This window comes from Colius striatus, chromosome Z, assembly GCF_028858725.1.
Source record: "Colius striatus isolate bColStr4 chromosome Z, bColStr4.1.hap1, whole genome shotgun sequence".
NCBI classification, from domain to species: domain Eukaryota; kingdom Metazoa; phylum Chordata; class Aves; order Coliiformes; family Coliidae; genus Colius; species Colius striatus.
This window is the reverse complement of record NC_084790.1, coordinates 35,695,030-35,713,073: the sequence shown is the minus strand read 5'-3', so window position 1 is coordinate 35,713,073 and position 18,044 is coordinate 35,695,030. Positions and strand designations below refer to the sequence as shown.

Here is an 18,044-nt window from a genome sequence, read left to right as displayed (position 1 = left end):
CTAGAGTGATTTCAACTCAAGGAATGAGCTACAACTTTAAATGCTAGAAGAAATTAAAATATTTTTAAAAATAAACACTGCAATTTTAATTTATGCCTGGAAATTTAGAAACATGATATAACTATAGCGCCATATACAGTTTTGACATGTATGCTGTGTTGGCATACTCTTAAACAGACACATGTAATTAAAACACTTCATTGCATGGTACACAGACAGTGCTGACAGCAACAAGGCAGCTGCAAAGCAAACTCCAAGCTATCAAATCTCTGGCTTCAATCTAAGGTCTATAAAGATTGAAGGAAGTTTTTTTACATTTCTAGCAGCTAAAACAAGAATTGAAATGCTAGGCACCAGCATTACAGAAGAAAAGATATTTTGGGTTTTGCTTTTAAAGCTTACTTATTGAAAATCGGTGATTTTACTGCAGAAAGTTCCATACTGTGTCACCACAGAACAGGTTTTGTTTCTCACTAGAAGAATGTACTTACATTCTTTGTGCTGCTCATTTGTTGACAAGAATGTAACTTAAATCAGCAATAGAAAGACTGAAGTAAACAAAGTAATCATATTGTTAAGATGCTTCAACACTGGAAATGAAAATTTGTTTGTATAGGAAATTCAGTAGATCAGATTGTCATGGTTTGACATGACAGCCTTTTCTGGAAAGGGGGAAGGGGCTGAAAAGATGACTCCTGTAAGAAGTTCCTTACAACTCTCCCCAGCTCTGAGCCAGACCCACTTCTGGGACTGAGCCAATTAGATGCCTCCACAATCACTTTTTAAGAAGTCAGAAGAGGAGGTTTCTTCCTCCATCTTCTTCCTTCTTGTCTGCCCCTTCTTTTTTGGCTAGTGGTGGTGCAAGGAGTAGGAACAGTGAGAGAAACAACCATGCAGACTCAAAGGTCAGTGATGAAAGAGAGGAGGAGGTGTGCTGGACCAGAGACTCCTCTGCATTCTATGGAGAGAAATGGTGAAGCTGAGATTTATTTTCATGTCTTTAAAGACCCCGCATCGGCGGTAGAGACTCATTTTGATAATGAGCCCGAGCCAGGGACAGTGACTACGTCCAGAGGAGGCCGTGTTCCATGGGGGGAACCCAACCACTTCACTGCAGACCCCAAGACAGGGGCAGTGATTTTCTTCATTAAAACTATGGCCCAAAGAGGCTGTGTCCCGAACAAGGGACCCTTTATCACTATGGCCGGAGCAGGCCGTGTCCCGAGGAAGGGAGCCAATATCCACAGCTGTAACTGTGGGGAGGAACCCATGACAAAGCAGCTCATCAAACTTATGCCCAGAAGAGGCCTTGTCCCGAGAGAGGGACCCTGTAACTGCAAAAACTGCAGCTGTGGCAAAGAATCCATGCCAGAGATATTCACCAAGGACTGCGTCCCGTGTGAGGGAACCTGTATCGGCAGAAGCCGCAGCTGTTGGGAACAACCCACACCAGAGAAGTTCATTAAGGACTGTGTACCGGGGGAGGAACCCCATGTTGGAGCAGGGGAAGAATGCCAGGATTCGTCCTCATCTGAGAAGACAGAAGTAGCAGAGCCCATCTGTTAGAGACTGACCACATCCCCCATTCCCTGCCCCCCTGAGCTGTTGTGGGGGGAGGAGGTAGAGATATTGGGAGCAGTGAGCTTGGCCTGGGAAGAAAGGAGGGATGGGGGAGGGAGATCTTAAAGTGCTGGTTGTAATTTTCTCATCATCCTACTCCCTTTTTGCTTTATTCTGTTCTTGTAGAATAAATTTTCCTACTTTCCTCTCTGAGTGCTGGAGTCTGTTTTGCCTGGAACCATAATTGGCAGCGAGCCCTCCCTGCCCTTGTCTCAATCCACAGCAACCTTGCTTTTCTTTTTACTCCCATTTTGCTGGGGCCTCTGCCATCCTAACGAGGGTCGGGGGGAATGGGGGCACTGAGCAAGAGACTGTTGTGGTGCTGCTGTGCTAGCTGGGCCAAACCACGACACAGATTTACAACCTTGAAAGCATCTTTTTGAAGTAGCAACCCAGCAGAGAAGGATTTGCAGGTATGGGTGGATGAAAAGCTGGACATCAATCAGCAATTTGCACTTGCAGCCCAGACAGCTAACTGTATCCCAGGCTACATCACAAGTATTGTGGACAACAGGTCAGGGGAGGAGATTCTACCGCTTGACTCCATTTTAGTGAGACCCTGGCTGCACTGCTGCATCCAAGGTCCTCTACAAAAGCTGGTGATGAACTTGTCAGTGTAGGTCCAGAGGAGGGCCACAAAAATGATGAGAGGGTTAGAGCATCTTTCCTGAGGATGAAGGTGTTGGTCTTGCTCTGGCTGGAAAACAGGTAGCTCTGGGAAGACCTTACTGTGTGTAGTAATTTGGCCTGGGCCAGGTTTTTTGGTAGCAGAGGGGCTACAGGGGTGGCTTCTTTAAATAAAGAGGTACCAGAAGCTTCCCATGTAGCTAACAAAGTTAGGGCCAGTCAATTCTAAGAGGGATCCTGCACCTGACCCAGGCCTAGACAATTAGTGATGGAGGTAATGCCTACACCACTAATAAATACTGTATTTGAGAAGGAGAAGTTGTTACAGTTGCTAAACTGCAGCAGCAACAGGGAGTGAGAATGTGTCTCCGCAAACACCAAGATCAGTGGAGAAGGAAGGGTGCTTAGGCACTTAAAAAGACTCCCCTGTGATATGTGGTGAGGACCATGGTGAGGCAACTGTGCCCCTGCAGTCCATGGAGGCCACCAGGAAGTGGAGATCCACTCGCAGCCCATGGAAGACCCCACGCCCAAGCGGGTGGATGCCTGAAGAAGGCTGTGACTTCCATGGAAAGTCCACCCTGGAGCAAGTTCCTGGCAGGACCTAGGAGTCTGTGGGGAGAGAGAGGAGCCCATGTCAGAGCAGGTTTGTTGTCAGGACTTGTTATCCTGTGAGGGACTCAGGCTGGAGCAGTCAGTACCTGAAGGACTGTTCTCCCCGTTGATGACCCACAGTGGGGCTGGGTGTGAGGAGCTGCCCCTGTGGGAGGCCCCATGCTGGAGCTGTTCATGAGGAACTTCAGTCCATAGGAAGAACCCACACTGGAGAAGTTGGTGAAGGACTGTCTCTCATGGGAGCGACTCCACAGTGTAGTAAGCAGTGGGAAGTGTGAGGAGGCCTTCCCTGAGAAGCAGCAGTGGCAAAGTCCATCTGGAATGAACTGACCGCTATCCCCATCCCCTGTGCTGCTGGGGTGGAAGGAAAGGGAGTCCTAGGAAGAGGAGGGGTGGGCGAAGGTGTTTTTGAGACGATTTTAATTCTCATTTCCCTGCTCTTATTGTTCCTTTAATAAATCAAATCTTTTTCTCCCCTAGTTGAGTCTATTTTGCCTGTGACACTAATTGCTGAGTGAACTCTCCGTCCTTATCTCAATTCACAAGCTGTTTGTTATATTTTTCTCTCTCTCCTGTTCTGTTTGGGAGGGGGAGTGATTTTATGACTTGGTGGACACTGGGCTAAACCATTACACTGTGGCTTCTCCATACTTAAAAGAGACTTAAAAGAAAGATGTAGAGAGGCTTTTTACAAAGGCTTGTAATAATAGCCAAGGAGTAACAGTTTTAAACTAAAAGAGTATTTAGATCAGCTGTAAGGAAGAAATTCTTTACTATTGGAGTGGTGAGGCATTGGACAAAGCTGCCCAAAGAAGTTGTGGATGCCTCATTCTTGAAAATGTTCAGGGTCAAGCTGGATGGGACACGTGTCCTGTTACCTATTCATGACTGTAAGAAATACAGTAGTCTCCTCTTCCCTTGCAAAATCAGGAAGGCAAAGTATCATCATTTTGTATACTACACCTTGATTCTAGAAGCACTGTGGCAAATGCTATGAACAAGCCTAACTTACCTTCAAATATTCTCTACACTCTTACATTTGACAGTGTCATTGATTTTCTGTTAGCTCTCAAGGCACCTCTTCATAAGCAAATGAGTACTTTACAGAAAACGCTTTACTGTGATCTATAAACGTCACAATAATAGAGAAGTAAATTAAGTGATCACACCCACTCTAAACTAATTATGGGTAGGGCATATATAGTTTCACTCAGTCAAATTGTCTGTGTCCTACAAACATTCACTAGCTTTTTCTACTACCCAAACCCCAAGCATTTCCTGAGTCAAAGGCATTTATTAAAGTGGAATGCCACCCCAACTCTTCACTATAGCAGGTGTCATGGGTTTGTGTAGAGACAAGCTTTTTGCTTGGTAACTTGGGGAGGGGGCTGCAGTGCTGTCCCAGTAAGCAGTTCTCAAAATTTCCCACTGCCAGCCTGGCCAGACCCATCTGTCACCTCTGCCATCACTATTTAAGAACAGAAATTGGTAGTGTGTAGGAGCAGATGGAAGAGTGGGACAAGATGGAGGTGACCACACAGACTGCAGTCAGAGAAGGTGGGAGGGAGGAGGAGTGCCAGACCAGAGACTCCCCTGCAACCCATGAGAAAGCAATTGTCCCTCTGCGACACATGGAGCACAGTGGCAAGACTAATGGTTGCCAGCAGCTCTGAAAATAATCTGTGCCAGAATGGGTGAGTGTTGGAGATCTCACGCCAGAAAGGGTGAGTGTCATGGACTCTGATCCAAAGGAAACAGAGCAGAGCTGCAGTCTGTGGGATGAACGCACATCGGAGTGGCCTGTGCAGGGGTGCCCAGCATGTGAGGGACCCTATGTTGGAGAAAGGAGAGCTGGCAGAGAACCTGCCTGCCCTGAGCTAAGTGGCAGGAGCCATTGGGAAAGGACTGACTGCACCTCCTATTCTCTGTCCCCGTGCCATTGAGGAGAGGAGGTGGCAAAGACACAGCAATCAGGTGCTTGAGCCCAGGAAGGGGTGTGAGGTGGGGAAGAAGGGGCTCTTAAAGGACAGGTTGCACTTCTGATCATTCTCCCTACTGTGTATAGCTTTCGGTTGGGTATTTTTATTTGTAATGGTTTTGGTCGATGGCAGATTAAACTAATTTTTGTTTTCTTCTCCAAGGTGAGTAGTCTTGACCACTTTGCCTGGGACCATCAGTGGCAAGTGAGCCCTCCCTGTCCTTCGGGGGTTCCAAAGGCCCTTGGTACTTATAACTGGTCCTTTGTTCCTAGATGGGCCTAAACCAGCACAAAGCATGTGCACATCATCTTGTACTTGAGTGAATAGCACCAGCACACTTCTGTCTCAGCAGTATCATAGAATCATAGAATGGTAGGGGTTGAAAGGGACCTTTAGAGATCATCTAGTCCAACCCCCCTGCAGAAGCAGATCCACCTGGATAAAGTCAAATAGGAACATGTCCGTGTGGGTCCTGAAGACCCCCAAGGAAGCATACTCCACAAACCCTCTGGGCAGCCTGTTCCACTGCTCCCTCACCCTCACAGTGAAATAGTTTTTTTCTTACATTTAAATGGAACTTTTTGTGCTGAGGCTTCATCCCATTACTCCTTGTCCTGTTGCTAGCTACTATAGAAAAAAGGGATATCACAACCTCCCGACACCCAACATTTAGATATTTGTAAACTTTAATAAGATCTCCCCTCCTCTTTTCTAGACTAAACAGCACCAGTTCCCACAGTCTTTCCTCGTATGTTCTAGTCCCTTGATCATCTTGGTGGCCCTGCACTGGACTCTCTCCAGCACTTCCCTATCCCTCTTCAGCTGAGAAGCCCAGAACTGGACACAGGACTCCAGATGAGGCCTCATCAGGGCAGAGGAGAGGGGGAGAAGAACCTCCCTTGACCTGCTGGCCACACTCTTCTTCATGCATCCCAGGATGCCATTGGCCTTCTTGGTCACGAGGGCACATTGCTGGCTCATATTTAGCTTATTATCAATCAGGACTCCCAGGTCTCTCTCTGCAGAGCTGCTCTTCAGCAGGTCAGTCCCCAGCTTGTTCTTGTGCATGGGGTTGTTCCTTCCCAGATGCAGGACTCTGCACTTGTCCTTGTTAAACCTCATGAGGTTCCTCTCTGCCCAACTCTCGAGTGGGTTGAGATCCCACTGAATGGCAGCACAGCCTTCTGGGGAATCAGCCAGTCCTCCCAGTTTGGTGTCAACAGCTCTCTTGCTGTGAGTCCTCTCAGTCTCCTCATCCAGGTGGTTGATGAAGATGTTGACCAAGACTGGCCCCAGAACTGATCCCTGTGGAACCCCACTGGCCATAGTCCTCCAACTCGACTCTGTGCCATTGATCACCACCCTCTGGGCTCTGTCATTCAGCCAGCTCTTGATCCACCTCACTGTCCACTCATCCAAGCCCCACTGCCTGAGTTTTCTGATGAGGATGTTATGGGAGATACTGTCAAAAGCCTTGCTGAAGTCCAGGTAGATGACAGCTGCTGCTCTGTCCTCCTATAGCCAGTTGGTTATGCACTCATAGAAGGCTATCAGGTTTGCCAAACAGGATTTCCCCTTGGTGAAGCCATGTTGACTCTCCCTGAAAACCATCTTTTCCTTCATACGTTTAGTGACAACATTCAGAATGAGTTGTTCCATCACCTTTCCAGGGGTGGAGGTGAGGCTGACTGGCCTGTAGTTTCCTGGGTCATCCTTCCTGCCCTTTTTGAAGACTAGAGTGACACTGGATTTCTCAAGTCTTCAGGCACCTTGCCTTTACTCCATGATTGTTCAAAAATGATGGAGAGAGGCTTAGCAACCACATCAGCCAGCTTCCTCAGCACTCTAGGATGCATCCCATCAGGACCCATTGACTTATGAGCCTTAAGCTTGGCCAACAAGCCTTTAACCTCTTCCTTTTCCACACAGGGCAAGTCTTCTGCTGACCAGACCATCCTACTCTCCTTGCTGGACTGGGCTTCCCGAGGGCCGGCCTTGGCCGTAAAGACTGAAGCAACGAAGGCATTCAGTAGTTTGGCCTTGTCCGCAACCTCTGTCACCAGGGCACCCTCTGTGTTCAGCAGCGGGCCCACATCCCCCCTTGTCATCCTTCTGCTGCTGATATATTTGAAAAATGCCTTATTGCTGTCCTTAACTTCCCTGGCTAAATATTATTCTAGGACTCTAGCCTTTCTAGTTGCGCCTCTTTACAGTAAAGTATTGCTGATCAAAAGTCAAGACTGAACTAGCACTTCAGAGACTTATATTTGTTTGTCATGGTCATCCCTTATTTGCAAACAAAAAGGTCATAATTCAATCCCATTACAACTGCCAGAAATTGAAAAGTTAGGACGCTTATTTGAAGTAGGTAAATTTAATGAGAATTCATTGCCAGGGCTAGACTGTAATCCTGTGTCTGACTACAGCACAGCCTAATAAAGTTGTACTTGGTTTCTTTGTAAAAATAAGAAGCTGTTTGATTCACTCTTTGTTGATGAGACTACTCAACATTTCATCTCAATGATTTCAGTATAACTGATGCACACAGATCAAATCTTATCCCTGTAAGTACTCTGCTCTTCACCCTTACCACCCAGATTTCCATATTCCCAAAGACCATAAACATTTCACTTCCTCATTGCAGTGCCTATGTGTTGCTGTCATTTACATTTGTAAAAATGTTATTTTTACAGATGATTTAGCTCTTGTGCCTTGGACTGGGCAATGAAGACAGAATTATTCTGCAAGCAGAATGAAATGAGAATAACTTCACATTTCCATAACCACATTTGTAGAGCCCTTTCTTTCCCTATTGAAAGTGAAATTTACAGGCAGGAAGAAGAGTTTATTTTTAAAGTCTGTACAAAAAGTACTCTTATAAATTAGCATAAAATACTCTCATGAACTGCACCTCAGACACTGCAGGAATTCCATCTGCTAGAGACAGACACAAGGCAGATAATTTTCTTGGAAATTTTTCTGAAGAAACTAAAGATGCTATAAGGTATGAGAGTGGGAAGGAACCTGCTTATTTAAGAACTAGCCTCTTCTAAAGCTAGATACCTTCTACTTCACTGCAATCAATAAAATAATCTGCCTTGGTGGAAGGTTTTCACTCCCTCAATCAATAGAGAAGATGATTTTCCATAAGTCTTGATTCATTTGTTTAGTCATGCCTAGAGCTACGATACTTTTATTATAAAAAAAAAATGCTTTTGAACCTTATTAAGACTCTGATAAATAACAGCTTTGTCTATTAACTGTGCTAAAAATAGTTTCTTTTTATTTTCAGTCTTTCAATCTTGCCTTTACTAGAGGAAGTCACTTAGCAGTGGTCGATGCTTCTCCTCAAGATGGCCTGATTTCTCTCACATGTGGGAGACTATTATACTATTAATTGTTACGTTTCAGTAAGGCGTCCGAGCTTTTCTGCTGTCACACAAACTCAGACACCACTTCCTTCTAAAGGTAAGTTTCAAATTATTGATTTTAAAATTTTTATTTTCTCTCACAAGAATGAAATAGGAAAATTATGCTGCACAAATTTTAAACCCTTCAACCCTCCTGGAAGATTTTATTAGATTAAGAAATTATTCCTTAGACTGAAGAAATCTGTAAAAAGTTTCAAGCTGTTTTATTTAACTCAAATTCTTCTGGTAAAACATCCATCACCTAGCCACATAACATCTTCAATCAGATATTTAGAAATCTTTAGCATAGTAACTTGAAATAAGCAGATCTTAAGAAAACATCCTTCTAAAACAATTCAGGCAAATTACAGATTTTTTGTTAATCTGAAAGCAAAATGTGAAATAAAAGGTTATCACATTCAGAGATTGAAGACTTTTTAGTTCTTTGAAGTAGTCAACAGTGAAAGAAATACCTTTTTTTTGTTAATTAGTACTACTGTTTTAAGGTTGGACTAAAATCTACTTTCTAAAGTCACCCAAGTTGTACAAGTGCACTTGAAGTGCTGACTGGCAGACAGATCTCAACAGATGTTCACAGGTTTTCAAGACATCAGTCCAGAATTCTCATTATTCAGCTCTAGTATTACTAATGAATGACGTTTTTCGGCACAGTAAATGGAATATACATGTACTGGTTCAGATTTTTAAGTAGATGTTTTAACACGACACTGCTTAGTAAGAGCTGTGTGCCTCTTAACAGGTCTGTGCATTAACAAGACACATATATTCTGTTTAGAGCTTCAATTTAAAAGCCTTGTTTTATTGTGTCAGATATATAGCATCTCTTCATAAATACACTGGCAGAACCTGAGCATACAACATCCAAGCCAAACCACTTCTACATATATATCAAAGGCCTACTCCCAATTCTTGTCACATGTAAAGTTCTAACAAGATTGTTCAGTGGTCTGATACAATCTCCTACATGAAACAGATACTAAGAAAGGGGAATTCCTCAATGTCTTAGGTGTACTCGTATCACACATCTATGAACATACACACTCCAAGAACTGTTGTGGGTTATTACAAGAGACTGTTGTTCTCTAGGTGGGAAAAGTTTAGATGAACAAGTAAGAATGAGTTAGTATATCCCTTTTCCATTTTCTCGAAAACTACGCAAAGGAGGAAGGGTTTTGTCCTGCCTCATTTATAGTACAAATCAATTCAATCACATACTCACTTCTTATGTGTGAGGTCCAGACCACTGTTGACTATTCCCTCCACCTTGACATTTTTCTGTCCACAAATGTTTCCGTAACTGTCATATCCTGAAAGCAGTCTTGCAGCTGCTCCTGTAGCTATTGAAAAGCCACAGATGAAACCCTGGAGAAAAAAAGCCCACAGTTTAGTAGCTGTGAAAAGTCAGTTTGTTCCTAAGCAGAGGTTCTTTAACAATTCTTTCAGATTGAAAAAGGAAAGACAAAGACCATCTGCAAAGAATTGTACTGCAATTATAAGACTAAATGGAAGTCAAAAGAAGATTCCGACATCTAACATTGCATGTTATCCAAGCATAGTTAAGAAACTTGTAGGTGGTTTTCTTGAGAGTTGTAAGTGATGCATGTCAGTAAGTGATGCATGCAGTAGAAGTGGGGGTCAAGGGCACGCAGTAGAGGACAATTACAAGAAAAGCTGGAGTTGTCAAGGGTTAGTATGCATCTTGGAGGAACCCAGATAGTTCAGGTTTTCTTGAAGATTTTTTTTTTTTTACCTTCAAGTTATGTGCCTTCAAAGATAATCTAGAATGAAGAGGCTTATCTGACGTTCCTTTTAAGGAAATGTAAGTTCCTTTTAAGGAAATCCTCTAAAGCAAGTGACCAGGCCAAGGATGCTATAGTTTCAGATGCCGGGTTGAAATGCAGAAAATAGACACAATAGCTAAGACAAAGCAATGTGGAAAATGCCTAAGTCTTGCTGTCAACTTTCAGAGGTACTTCACTAGCAAACCAAGACCAAGACGCTGATTATGTGAACAGGTAACCAGTCCAAAAGAATCACTAGCTCTCTAGTAACACTATTGACATGGAGAAGTGAACCATCGGCTCACTCCACTACCATCAATGAAGTGTTTTTACAGATGAGTCAACCTAAGATTTGAGAAAGGAAAGCAGAGTAAACAGCTGGACAAATGTATGGAGCAAGAGATGACAATGCTAAGATCTGAGGAGGTGACAACAACAGGTAATGAAGTTGGCATGGAACACTTTAAATTTGAGTGGTTTTAAAGGTCTGAAGATACAAGACAGTGACCTCTGACAAACAGGCTATCACCATAGAAAAATTCCAGACAGCATGTTGGTCATTATCTTACTCTTGTCAATGTGCTAATGTACTTATAGACTTAATACTCAAAGTGAAAACAAGGGCAAAGAGAGCAAAAGGCTACCACAAGTAGTAATTAAAGCTGTTTTCCAGCACTTACTTTCAAATTCTCAGATCCCCTGCTGTCTTGTAAAGGACATACCAGCATGCATTTTACATACAATAATACTCATGTTATTGTCTGGTTCAGAATTTTTTTCCCTACAAACATAGTAAGAGAAATCATGCAATTCCTCCCCCATCTAAGCTAATTTATAAGTGTGCAGATGCCCTCCTGACCCACCACAGCACCTAATCCTTCACCTCAAGTCTCCTAGAAGTGTGACTAACAGGGTATTTGACCCAATAGGATAATTGCTTTGTATATGATATTGTTTAGACAGAAAAATCTGGGACACTCACCCACAGAAACCTAATTTATCACTGGGGGAACAGGCAGGTATATACCGAGTGACCGGGAAAACAAAGGAGTGGAAAAAAGCAACCACAAAGAAGAGCCGTTTCTTTCAGAAAGTATTGTGCTTTTTACACTTTTAACATACTCACATTAAGTCAGAATAAATTTTTTACGATTTAAAACATTATCATTCACATTTGAAGCACAGCCAATGACAAACACTTTGGGGAAAGAAAAAGAAATTTTTCAGTGGAACAATTCTATCAGTGGAACAATTCCATGACCACACCAGGGAACAGAAGAAAGAAAGCTGAAAGCACAAAAGTCCTGAACTCCTAGGGGCTACTACTTATAACACAGCAGTACAAGACAGTGACAGACATTCTCCTTTTAGAAAGAAAGACATATGTAGGTCCATGAAAGAAAACAAGACATAATGAAATGTATTTCTAGTTTTTGCTAATCTGCAGCTTTTGGAGGTTTGAGGCTTTTTAATATTTAAAAAAGGGTTTGTGAGGCTGTCTTGAGAAATGTGATGGTTCCATCACACAGGACAAAGCTGAGAACTAGAAAAGAAAGATCTCACCATTAGTAATGATAATCACTGTTAACAGTAGATGATTCTATGAAGTATCCAAGACTTTCTATAAAGTATCCAAAACCAGTCAAAAGTTCGGTATGCAAAATCTTTTTTACCTCAGCAAAAAGTTTACTACAAGTCACAGACTTGTTTACCAGAATCAAAACTATAATTTTTGGGACATCCACATGAATGAGTCAAGTGATAGATACCTTTCCACAATGAAAATCACTTAAAAATGATACTGGAATTTCAGGGTAAGAGGAGCTGGAGCAATCACTTGCAGAAACAATAAATTATTAATCCCTACCAAAGGCCTTTGATATGTACATACCAGCCTTTTCTGTTCTACAGCTGATGCTTTCCATGCCAGTGTATCTTGACATTACCTAGTGACTAAGTGTCCTCATTTCATCTGGGATAGCATTAATTTTCTTCCTAGTAGATGGTACAGGGCTGTATTTTGGATTTATGCTGAGAACAATGGTGGTAAAACAAGAATATTTTAATTATTGCTGAGCAGTGTTTACACCATGTCAAGGCCTTTTCTGATTCTCTCTCTGCCCTGCCAGGGAGGAGGTAAGTGTGTGCATAAGAAGCTGCGAGGTCATATGGACAGGACAACAAACTAGCCAAAGGTCTATTCCATACCACAGAACATCAAATATAAAAGCAGGGAGGACCTTGCCTTGAGGGGGTGGATCATTGCCCAGACATTGGTCAGGGGGTGGTGAGCAACTCTGTAGTGCATCACTTGGTTTTAGTTTGGTTTTTGAGTTTTACTCACCATTCCTACACAGAAGAGGATGAATAAGAGCAGCCATGGTATATCTGTGCAGCTGTGGTCCTCCAGAGGCTTCCACTCTCGCTTGGAGCTCTTGTGTGAGAAGAGAAAGATGAGGTTAGCAAGACCTTTCAGGGTATTAACATACAGCAGAACTTATCTTTAAACTCTGATATAGCTGAAGCAGCTTGGACAAAAAAAAAAAAAAATTAAGAGTAACGTTTGTGAAAGACATTTGAAAAGATGTGCCTCCATTGGAAGCTATATTGATGAAGAATTATTTATGCATAAAAGAGGTTATTTTCACTTCTTTTTTAATCAACAGAAAAGATAAGATAATGATATGGAATCAATATCTGTTATTGCAGTCTTCCCCAGCTACCTTTCAGTAATCTGCTTTCCAAGAAAGATAAAAGGTTAAAACTTCTCAAAAGCTCCAAAGTTTTAAAACACTATTGGCAGGTTTAACAAGTATAGTGCAAGTAGAAAGCTGGCAATAAATTGCTGTTAAAGGAACAGCCTTCTACCCACCAACAACCTGCTGAGCTTAATAACTCAGCAATCCCATGTCAGTATTGCCCAAGTACCAGAAAGGAAAGTCACGTACCTAAAGGCTGAAACACTCAAATGTCAGACGCTTCATTGCAAAGTATAAAGAGACAGCTGTACAGAATTCAAATAGTTTGCAGCTCATGAGGTAAAATTTCTCAAGTGTATATACACTGCTAAAATAATTAAAATCTGTTACAGAATGTTTTTAAGAAAAGAATGAACATTGGCCGTAGGACAAAACTAACCACTGTATATGTTCTTTATTATTACAACAAAAATATTGATTGTAGCTACTCTTTCAAATACACAGTTACATAGACAAGCTTTTTCGGTTAGTTCCCAAAAATAAAATGTTTGTATATGTCTACTAAGACCCCTAAAATTGCACACATTGTTTTCATACTTGAGGAAGAAAGGAAGTTGATACAGTGAGAATTCAGCCTAGTAGTCTTCAGAGATAGAGCAAATGGGATAACCAGTTCAAATTTTGAATTTGTTTTTTCCTCTCATGACTTGGAAGCATCTTCAAGATTTTGTTGACAAGTCAGGAAACATCTGAATTAAAAAATAATGGTTGGATGAAATGTCAACAGCTTTTATCTCGAGTATGTGTTTCTGTAGATTTTTATCAAAAAGCAGCTATAAGCATGTAACTTTGTGACATTAATAAGGTGGGTTTTTGGTATTCATGACTTTGGTTTTTTGCTAATTCACAAGCGCAAAGCAACCTTTTCAAACTCTACCACTAGAAAACTACAAACTGGGTACAGGATAAATCCTGGAAGCACCATACTTCAAAAAGCATAGTTTTCTAAGTTGTCTGGCTTTGCATTAGAGAATTTAATGCCACTTTTGCAATCTTATATTAAAGAAGTTGCACTTGCAGATGTTACATTTGTATCTCTAATACAAACTGCAAATTCACTCTGCCTTCTGGATAGACAAACTTTTTTATTTTGCCTGAATAGGGAGGGGTGCTAAAAGGTCACGTTATGCACCTTACTACATTTGTTCAACAGAACTGTCTTCTGCTCCTTGTGGTTCACATTTTAACATGCTATTCATACTTAACATTTACAACAAGATTGTGACATTTACATTGTTATAGTTAGCATAGTCATATTTGCATAAAATATGTAAAGCTTCATGCTTCCTATTCCTAAATCCACAGCACGAACTCTGGATTCTTTAGAGAGTTACTTTTATTTCCAAACAGCAGAGATAAATCTCAACTATAGCTGCACCTTAAGAGTAAGCTGCCCTTGACAAAAGAGGGAACAGTAAGATGCACTGCACCATGTGGTTTGTTGGGTTTTATCTTCTCTGTACCTTTGGTAAACAAAATCTTTTAATAGGATTTTTAAAAGCCATTGGACATCCTATGGAATAGCTTGGGCAAAGATTTAGGTTGTCTCTAGTCACAGTTACCATACGTAATCCTTTTTATTTACTAAGTGGCCTGCAATTTATGTAAAAATAAGCTTGATATGCCATGGTGTAGCACACAGTTAGAAGATACACAGAGGAATTCGGTCTGTGTCCACAGTCTTTACTCTGCTCCAAAACATTTTTTTTAAAGAAGGTATTTTAAACAAAAAGTATCCTTGGAGGCAACTCAAAAGACACTAGATACTTACCATCATTCAATTTAACCATCTTGCACACTAACATGGTATGAAATCATAGCTCTTCAGAACAATGCCCTTCTCCAGTATTCTGTCCAATCTTTCCTCTCTCCAGACCTTGCTACAACCCAAGCTAGCTGTTATTATCTATCAGCTGTTTTTTTCTTAGTTGCTTCCTTGTATTCTGATTCCCATCGAATCTTATCCCTGTAACTTTGCAGCCCTTCCTTCTCATCTTTGGTGTCTATGTGTCTCTAGTGACTGTTCACTCTAAAACCTTAGATGTTTACTCACAAAATGATATTCATGCTTGGCCAACACAAATTGCTAATAGGGTCAACATAAGGTCTGACAAACGTTGTTTGTTCTACAGTCTGTTGTAACTGAAATGCCAAAAAAAATTGCTTTGCCTGCAAGCCTAAATCAGCACTTCCACTGATTTCAGCCTTTCCTTTATACAGACTGAGAACCTTAAATAGTCTTTAAATAGCGATCACAAAGGTGCCAGATTGGCCCAGCCGGGCCACAAGTGGGTCTGAACCCAGGAGCTGGGGTAAGTCCAAGAACATTTTACCGGGTCTTCACTGCAACCCACTCTCCCTGTTACAAAGCAAAAGCTGCACCTTGCTAAACCATGACACCCCCCAGGTCCAGGACTCTCAACTTGCACTTATTGTACCTCATAAGGTTCATCTCTGCCCTACTCTTAAGCCCGTCTAGATCTCACTGAATCGCAGCAGTCTATCAGCCATCCCTCTCAGTTTTGAGGATACACTTTGTCCCTTCATCCTGGTCCTTGCTGAATATATTGAACCAGACTGACTCAGAACTGACCCCTTTGGAACCTCACTAGCCACAAGCCTCCAAACTAGACTCAGCACCGTTGATCAGTAGCCTGGCTACAGTTTTTCCTGAACTGCTCCAGTGTGAGTCCCCCATAGGAGCACAAGTCCTGTCAGCAAACCTGACCTGGTGCAGGGTCTGTCCACTGGTTCACAGGTCCTGCCAAAAGCTACTAATATACTCAGGCAATTCAATATTTGGGCCATTGCCCCCTGGAATGGTTTCGCTTGGGCCAGGTTTTTTTCTTTCGGGGGGGGGGGGGGGGGGCTACAGGGGTACCCTGCACCTGACCCAGGCCTAGCCAATTAGTGATGGAGGTAACACCTCTATGAATAACATATTTGAGAAGAAGTTATTGCACAGTTGCTAAACTGCAGCAGCAACAGGGAATGAGAATGTGAAAACATATCCAAAGACATCAAGGTCAGTGGATAAGGAAGGGGAAGAGGGTGCTTAGGTCATGGAAGAAAGACTCCCCTGTGATATGTGGTGAGGACCATGGTGAAGCAGATTGTCCTCCTTCAGTCCACGGATGACCACTGGGAAGCAGAGATCTACTCGCAGCCCATGGAAGACTCCATGCCCAAGCAGGTGGATGCCTGAAGAAGGCTGTGACTCCACCCTGGAGCAAGTTCCTGGCAGGACCTGGGAGTCCATGGGGAGAGAGAGGAGCCCATGTCAGAGCAGGTTTGTTGTCAGGACTTGTTATCCTGTGAGGGACTCAGGCTGGAGCAGTCAGTACCTGAAGGACTGTTCTCCCCGTTGATGACCCACAGTGGGGCTGGGTGTGAGGAGCTGCCCCTGTGGGAGGCCCCATGCTGGAGCTGTTCATGAGGAACTTCAGTCCATAGGAAGAACCCACACTGGAGAAGTTGGTGAAGGACTGTCTCTCATGGGAGGGACTCCACAGTGTAGTAAGCAGTGGGAAGTGTGAGGAGGCCTTCCCTGAGAAGCAGCAGTGGCAAAGTCCATCTGGAATAAACTGACCGCTATCCCCATCCCCTGTGCTGCTGGAGAGGGAAGGAAAGGGAGTCCCTGGAAGAGGGAGTGGTGGGAGGAGGTGTTTTTAAGATGGTTTTATTTCTCATTTCCCTGCTCTTATTTTTCCTTTAATAAATCAAATCTTTTTCTCCCCTAGTTGAGTCTATTTTGCCTGTGACACTAATTGCTGAGTGAACTCTCCATCCTTATCTCAATTCACAAGCTGTTTGTTATATTTTTCTCTCTCTCCTGTTCTGTTTGGGAGGGGGAGTGATTTTATGATTTGGTGGACACCGGGCTAAACCATCACACCCCTCTTAATAACTCATAGCATGTTTTAACAATATGACCTTTCAGACCACTTAGGATTTCTAAAACTTCTGTGGTTCAACCTGTGGGTTATAGTACTGCCAGAGACAGATCAAGTGTACACAAACTTCAAGCACTGCTTTCACCATTTATTTACATTCACTACTGGGTCTTTCCTCAAAGACCAGAATAATTCACAAATAAACCCCCTCACCAATGCATGCAAAATTTTAACCAAATACAACCACTGGTATCCATGAATCTCAACTTCTGTTTTTTCCTCAGAGTGGTGTCTATGATTAGTCCTTTCGGTGAGACATAGGTTTATTTTGTTAAAGGCACAGAATCCAGCTTAAAAAAATCCAAAACAGTCATGAAACTAGTTAAGAGTGATTTCCTTTGGTATTTCTGCACAGAACAATCAGATCTTCTGATCTAACAAAGGTAAAGTTCTGATCACAGTTCTTCACGTAGTGCAAACAATTCCTGATTTTTTTCCCTTCTCATTTAGGTTTTGTAACATTCAAGAGTAATTTGGCTTTTGTTACAGCATTTTTGTCTGCGTCAAGAGTTTTACTTCAATTTTTCATTAAACTTACAGGAATGCAGTTGAATCCTTGATTCAACTATCACTGCTCAATTAGCTATCACTGTCAAGTTAGCTAACACAGACCAATGATTTTTAAAAGGTTTTTTGAGGGAAAAACATACTATCCCAAAGGAATTTAATGTCTGTAATATATTTAAAAAACATTTTGACAGATAAGTTACCAACAGTTTAAATTACTAGAAAAACACTACTTTTCAACTAGCTTTACTTAATTCCAGGTTTTTTTCCTCTGCAGAGAGTAACTGTAGAAAAAATTTCTAATCAGATTCAATTATCACAAGAAGATACTGAAATTTTGGGTTTTGAATACTTTAGATTTTTTTAAAATAAAATTATACTGTTTATTGTACATTAAAAAATCCTCAGGAGATATTAATACTGATGTGGCAGTTTAAGATAATTTGTCATAAAATTCCATTCTAAGATTCACCTATCATGGTTTGACATGATAGCCTTTTCTGGTAAGGGGGAAGGGGCTGTAAAGATGGCTCCTGTAAGAAGTTGTTTGCAATTGTCCCCAGCTCTGAGCCAGACCCACTGCTGGGGCTGAGTCAATTAGATGCCTCCACAATCACTTTCTAAGAAGAAGCCAGAAGAGGAGGGTTTTTCCTCCATCTTCTTTCCTTCTTCTGCCCCTTCTTTTTCTTCTGGCTGGTGGTGGTGCAAGGAGTAGGAACAGTGAGAGAAACAACCATGCGGACTCCAAGGTCAGTGATGAGAGGAGGAGGTG

General features: G+C 42.2%; 1 protein-coding gene across 2 annotated transcripts in view; it reads right to left on the bottom strand.

Moving 5' to 3' along the window:
* Positions 1 to 18,044, bottom strand: part of SLC44A1 (solute carrier family 44 member 1) — a 77,552-nt gene that overhangs the window by 46,025 nt on the left and 13,483 nt on the right. For both annotated transcript variants that reach the window (XM_062018321.1, XM_062018320.1), the window contains exons 2-3: positions 12,398 to 12,487; positions 9,492 to 9,634 (exon numbers count right to left, since the gene is read on the bottom strand). In XM_062018321.1, coding sequence (XP_061874305.1) covers positions 9,492 to 9,634; positions 12,398 to 12,487 — 233 coding nt within the window. The remainder of the gene's footprint in view (positions 1 to 9,491; positions 9,635 to 12,397; positions 12,488 to 18,044) is intronic.